Source organism: Arachis duranensis, chromosome 3 (assembly GCF_000817695.3).
Source record: "Arachis duranensis cultivar V14167 chromosome 3, aradu.V14167.gnm2.J7QH, whole genome shotgun sequence".
In the NCBI taxonomy this organism is placed as follows: Eukaryota; Viridiplantae; Streptophyta; class Magnoliopsida; order Fabales; family Fabaceae; genus Arachis; species Arachis duranensis.
In genome coordinates, this window is record NC_029774.3 from 51,736,349 (window position 1) to 51,743,016 (window position 6,668).

The 6,668-nt window shown below is 37.4% G+C and overlaps 1 protein-coding gene and 1 long non-coding RNA gene across 2 annotated transcripts; one reads left to right on the top strand and one right to left on the bottom strand.

Annotated features, from left to right (window-relative positions):
* Nucleotides 1-1,943: 1,943 nt before the first annotated feature.
* On the top strand, nucleotides 1,944-2,475 carry LOC127745514 (uncharacterized). The gene is made up of 2 exons (XM_052258297.1): nucleotides 1,944-2,133; nucleotides 2,236-2,475. The coding sequence occupies exons 1-2, from the start codon at nucleotides 1,945-1,947 to the stop codon at nucleotides 2,473-2,475; spliced, it is 429 nt and encodes a 142-aa protein (XP_052114257.1). The 5' UTR covers nucleotide 1,944.
* A 3,412-nt stretch (nucleotides 2,476-5,887) lies between these two features.
* Nucleotides 5,888-6,668, bottom strand: LOC127745419 (uncharacterized). The gene is made up of 2 exons (XR_008006617.1): nucleotides 6,576-6,668; nucleotides 5,888-6,149 (listed from the first exon to the last, which is right to left on the bottom strand). It is a non-coding gene; the product is annotated as an uncharacterized LOC127745419 (long non-coding RNA).

Here is a 6,668-nt window from a genome sequence, read left to right on the forward strand (position 1 = left end):
TTGGTTATGTTTGAGTCCCTGCTCAGAGGGACTCTTCTGCCTTGGCTTCCGTGAGGGAACTCATCTCTCTCCTTCTCCAACGGTAAATTCCACCGTGTGTCAGGAAAAAGTGGACTGAGGATCACCCATTGGAAGTGCTCTTAGTCAAGTTTGTTGATGAGCCCAAGGCAAAGTCACTAATATTAGTAATTGATAGAACTTAATTTTGTGTATTAAATTGTATATATAGGTTTTAGGTGATTCTATTCAATTTCTTTATACTCTTTAGTTGAATTACTTACATTTGTGATTTTCTTTTCTAATTGCAATTAGTTATACATTACATAGTTTCTTACCCATAATTTAGATATAGTTAAATCATGATTATCTACTTGATGTCTTGACATGTTTGTTAGTGTTTTAAGGATAAGTTAGTAATGTGACCAAGGTTATTGAGTTGTATTTGATGTTCATTATTGTGAGTTGATCGCCAAAGCAATTGGTTCTTCTATTTTGACATTTCAGAGAATAGATAACAAGTGGTTGTGGCATAAAAAAATTTGATCATGCATACATGACACTCATTTCTGAGTTATCTAAGAAAACTTGTGAAAGGTCTTTTAGATGTCTCTTTTGAAAAAAAATTCAACCTATGAGTTTTGTGAAAAAAGGAAATAGACTAAAGAATCTTTCAAAAGTATAAATGTTTGTCCAAATTATTAAGGCCTCTTGAGCTTTTACATCTTGATGAATTTGATTTCGCTAGGACTGCAAGTCTAAGTGGTAAAAGATATATCTTTGTGATTGTTGATGATTACTAAAGATACAGATGGGTTATTTTCTTGGCTTCTAAAGATAACGTATTTGAAAAGTTTGCTAAATTTGCTAAGAAAATTTAGAACGAAAAGAATCTTACAATCTCAACCCATAAGATTTGATCATGGTGGTAAGTGTGTAAATTTTTAGATTTTGTAATACTTTGCAAAGAAAATGACATTTCTTTAATGAGGAAAAGGATCACAAGCAAAAGGCTGGCAGTCCTGGATCTTCTATTAGCTCCACGACATCTCAGAATATATTTTGATGATATAATTTTATTAGTGTATCATCTAATGTTTACTCAAGTGTATTGATGGATTAAGAAACTTTTTCTTGAGTAATAAAAGCAACTGAGAAAATTAAAATATCAGTGCACATAACCTCAAAAGCTAAGTTGAGTACCATATAACTACCTCAAAACCAAGATTGCACACCTCAAAAATTCAATTGTCCCACTTCCACTTGCAAAACGGTGACAGGGAAAAAAATCAATTACTTCAGAAAAGTATCATAGTTTCTAACGTGCTCAAGAAGCCAAACTATTTGCAAGACTTTCTCTTTCATATGTAACAAGTACAATACGAAGCTTCCTTTTTGGTAAAAAATGCTGACACAAGTTAAAAGTAATATAACTTACAACATTATTTAAGGAATGTGGAGATAGAGACTAGAGGGGATTTTCAATGGATCTTTAATACTCTCTACCTATATATATGAGATCCAAACCTTTGAAGAAAGAGAGAGCTTTTGTTGGAATGAATCAAGATCTATATTTTCATAATTTTTTTCAAAGTTCTGTATTTTCTCTTTTTTATTGAGTTAATACTCAAAATCGTCCTTGAAAGATACTCCGATCTCGATTTTAGTTCCCGAAAGATAAAATTAATCAAATTCGTCCCCGAAAGTTACTCACGTTGATCGAGTTGGTCCTTCCGTCATCTCAGTTGGTAATGTGGCTAACGTTTGCTGAGCTGGAACGTTAAGTGCCAACCTGGTAGACTCCATCATGGCAACCGTTAATGCTGATAAGATATGTTTGCTTATTTAGGTCAAATTAGTCCTAATGTTACAACCCTAACCCCCAATCTGAAGCATAAATGTGCGTGATGCTCGTAGTAGATGACGTATGTTTGAGGAGTCGCTGCTATGATGAGTGGAAGCCGCAGTGGTGACCTGCCGTCGCAGTCTATCGGTAGCCATGAGTCGAACTCTTCCATGCGACAGAAGAGGAAGATGAAGGACCAGACTTGCTTTTGTGGGTTGAAGACGACAATCAAAAAATCCGACACAAGAGAGAATCTGGACAGGTTGTTCCACACTTGTGCGAGATACCCGGTGAGTTAGGTTACGATATATTAAGTTTGTTTTCCATATTTCTATGTCTATTCTGCTGGGTAGTTGAAATTGATTTTCTTTTTTTTTTTTGAAAATATTCAGAAAGGAAGCTACTGCAACTTCTTTAGGTGGGTTGAGGAAGATGGGTATGTAGCAGGGGCGGAAACTGATGCAGAGATTGGTGGGGATTATGATGAATGGAGACTGAATGTGTCATGGAGATTGGGTAGCTTGGAGGGTGAGGTTAGAGCAATGAAGATGCTAATATTGTTCCTGTCAGTTGCAGTGGTCGTAGCTACTGTATTTTGTGTATCACTGTTTTTTACGTTAATCTCCAAGTAAAGCCACAGATGGAGTGTTATGTTCTTGTGTTTTAGAGGTGTTGTTAGATCTTTGAAATTGAATTAGTTGATATGTAATGATGATGTTACTTATGAATGAAAGTATGATTTAACTGTGTTTAATTGTGTTTAATTTAACATAAAGTTGTTGTTTAAGCATGATGGGTTACACTGAGAATACATGATGGTGATGTTTGAACCCTAAGTATCTGTTCACCAAAAAGTTGTATACATCAGAATAGTCAAAATCATTGTAATCCATAACAAGCATCATAATGATATCATATTGTCTTAGTAGACACACCACATGGGTGATCAAGGATCCAGAAATTAAAACAACAATCCAAGGCATAAGTTCAAACAGCATTGTTCACTTAAACCAAAAAAATATACTAGGCCTAACTTAAATTATCCTGAACACAGAACCAGTTTACAGAGGCATGTTTCCAAACAGCAAAGTTGCAACTACATACAAAATATATTTCCTAGTTAAACACATTAATCTTTCTTTCTTGGATGCTTGAAGCCTGGAGTAGGGACGAATGTCATGAAGGTTTGCATCTTCTTTGCAGTTGCGAAAGTTGTTCCTTTTAATGTCTCAGCAGATATGGCCACATGTGACTGGGTGGAGGCATTCGATCTGGCCTTGCTTTTGATGACATGTAATTTGGGTGGCCTGCCTCTCTTTGCACCCTGCATAGGCCAGTTGCAGAACCATTTAGTTTCAAGTAAATAAATGCAATTGGGCAGTAGAAAAAGCAACAATTAAATAACCTGAAGGTCTTGAACAGACAGTTGGGTATTTTGCATTGGTGGGGTTCCTTCTGGTTGGTTGACTTCCACAACCGGTTGTGGCTGGACTGAGGGAGGAGGGGGAGACTGTGATTGAACTTCATTGTTGGTGTTTGGCTCATCTATAGGGGGAGTAGGCTCTTTAGCAAGGGCAAACTGAAGTTGCATTTGCCTAACTTGTTCCTCAGCATCATCCTTTTTCTTCTTTGCACAACTTCTCTTGTTGTGTCCAACTTCACCACAATACATGCACCTAATTGGGTTGTACTTCCTCTTCATCTTGGTGGTTGACTCAACTGGCTGCTCTCCCTTGTCCTTTCTCATCTTTTTGGTAGGCCTGCCAGGTTTTGACTTAATTGGGGGTGGAACAGGGGCAGGTGAGGATGTTTTCTCCCACAAATCTTGTCCTTTCACCGGGTTAACATTGAAACAGTATGTCCTTTTATACGCCTCCATTGTCAACAACTCATGGCAATACTCTTCAGTCCTCTTACCATTTTGTCCTGAATGGCTGAAATTGCATGCATACATGGCATCTCTGTGCCCAGTACATACAGACAAATGTAATGAAAAATCAAAAACAACTCTGAATACTTCATGCTAAGGGAAGGAGTGATAGGGTCTGAATGATTTACATGTGAGTTGCCAGAACCGACAGGTGCAAGTGTGCTTTCCCAAGTCAACCACCATGTTTGTGGGCCAGCCATGTACTTCAAACAACTCCTCTTTATCATCTCCGCGCCATTGGGGAGCCCAGCGACTAGATAACTTTGTCATGGCTTCTAGTCTGCTTTGCTGAACCAGGGGTAGAATTCCTTGATAAGTGCTCAACTTCAGTTTGTTATCGACTATGCTCTTCATGATTATTCTTCTAACCTCTTCAGCCAAAGTCAAAATCGGCTTGGTCCTTTCATACTTTATTTTAGCATTGAATGATTCGCAAGCATTGTTGCAAATGTTGTCATTCTTGGGATCCTCACTGAAGTACGCCTTACTCCAAGCTTCCTTCGGTCACTTTTCAAGATACTGTCAAGCCTGCTCGTTGATGACATTTACTCTCTTCATGTTCCTCTCGAACTCATTACGTGTTCTTGACCTAGCACACTCCCAGATTAGGTCTTTCAACTCTGTGCTACCCCATTATTTTGAAAAATTCTGCCACAGATGCAACACACAGAATCTGTGCTAGGCCATGGGCATGACTTCCTTCATTGCTGGGATTAGTCCCTGACAAATATAGAGAAACCCGAAAAGATTGTTAATCAAATCAATCCCTCAAAGTTCATCATTAAATCAATTTAGTCCTACTAGTATATCTCATGAAATCAAATAAATCCCAAAACTATGAAAAGTGTCCTCATCTTCTGCATGTCTGAATGATGCACAACTTGTTATCATTGTAGTTGCCAAGGTCTGATTGCAACAGGTCCAGAAACCATTTCTAGTTGTCTTTATTTTCCACATCCTCAATTGCATAGGCAACGACAAAGATGTGATTATTGGCATCCTGAGCACACACAATCAATATTTGTCCACCATGCAGGGTCTTAAGAAAAGCCCCATCCAAACCAATCATCGGTCTACACCCAGCCTTAAAACCTTTTTTACAGGCATCAAGACACACATAAAACCTCTCAAATTGAGGAGGACCCTCTGGCATCGGGATTACACCTACTTGAACTGTAGACCCGGGATTACTTGTAAGCAATTCATTAGCATAGTCCCAGATTAACCCATACTGGGCAACTTCATCCCCCTCTACCACTTTCCTAGCAGCTTTCAATGCTCTAGTGATGCAGGTGCTGTTGAGGTTTACATTACACTTCCTCACAAACCACTCATACACTTCACGATGTCTCATTGTAGGGTGCTTTCTAAGTTTTGGTACAAGTTTGCTTAGTGTCCACTGTTGGGTAGCTGCCCTGTTTTTTCGCCTTCTAGGACAGATATGGTTGTCAACTAAGGTTTTAATTTGCCATGACCCGTCTTGCTTACTACGTGCATAGTATACTACCTAAGGACAACCCTCAGCCTTACACGCAGCCCTAACCCAAATATTGTCATTCTTTGTAAACAATATGTTTCTACCTAACTGAATTGTGTAGTCCCTAGTTGCATGCATAAAATGTTCCTTTGATTTGAATATCATACTAACTAGGGGTGTTCGCGGTGCGGTTTGGTTCGGTTTTTGAGAGAAAAGTCATCCGATCCAATCGTTTAATTAAAGTGCGGTTCGGTTTGGTTCGGTTTTTTTTCAAAGCCATCCGAACCAAACCAAACCAATTAAATTCGGTTTGGTTTGGTTCGGTTTGTTCGGTTTTTTCAATCAATTCAAAAAAATACTACCATACTATTTCACAAAGTCATAACATTGAAATCAACAAACACAAATACACAATAGCTAACAATAGTAATAGTAATAATAATAATAATATAGCACTAGTGGAAAAGCATTCTAATCTAGGTATACATTCTAATAGTTATACATTCTAATAATAAAGAGACATTGAGATGAGTTATACATTCTAATAATAAAGATACATTGAGATGAATGGATTAATAGCAGGGTAACAATGTATTAGAATTGAATATATAGATATCATGATTCAAGAGAAATGGAGTAAGTACAACAGACATTGAGATGAATGGATTAATAGCAGGGTAACAATGTATCAGAATTGAATAAAATCATGGGGATATTCACGTACAACTTTAATCAAACTTCTTTTTAATAACAGATTATAAATTAACCATTCATGTTTCTATCAATCCAGCATCCCAGCTCCCCTCACTGAAATTGTAAGCCTTAAAATTCATTAACCTGGTCACCATCCTTGATGCCATAATCTCTAAGATAAGTTGTTTCAATGACAAGCTTACGTCCTTCATAACATAAGCAAAATTACCCCCAAACATGAGCCTTACAATTCAAAAATCAATGGAAATATAATAAATCAGCTAACAGATTATGATAATCTGGTAAATTAACTACCCCTAACACCACCTTCTGCTCAAAGAAGATATTATATTAGAACTTACACTTCACATCACAACAGACATCTGGTATTATATCAACTCTCAAGTCTTAACAGATTTAAAAATTATAACACAAGAAAGTAATTCAGCAATTTAGTAATTCAACAGAACAGCAATAATACCAGAACAGCAATTCAGTAATTCAGTAATTCACTTCAAAATTAATTCAATAATAAGACAGAATAGCAAAAAAAAAAAAAAACAAACCAGAAGCAGTTGAAGCAATTGGAAATGAACAACAAACAGAACAGCAATTTCAGTCAAGTTACATACCTGAGGGTGGTGGTGGGTGCGACTTGCAAGGGTGGTGCCAACCTGCTGGGCGCTGGCTGTGGCTGGCTGTGTGCTATAGTGCTAGGCTGCTCT

What these genes read in the sequence shown, in the direction of transcription:
- LOC127745514 (XM_052258297.1), top strand. Translation starts at nt 1,945, where the DNA reads ATGATGAGTGGAAGCCGCAGTGGTGACCTGCCGTCGCAGTCTATCGGT. An exon ending in ACACTTGTGCGAGATACCCG is followed by an intron (nt 2,134 to 2,235) that starts GTGAGTTAGGTT and finishes GAAAATATTCAG; the next exon opens with AAAGGAAGCTACTGCAACTT.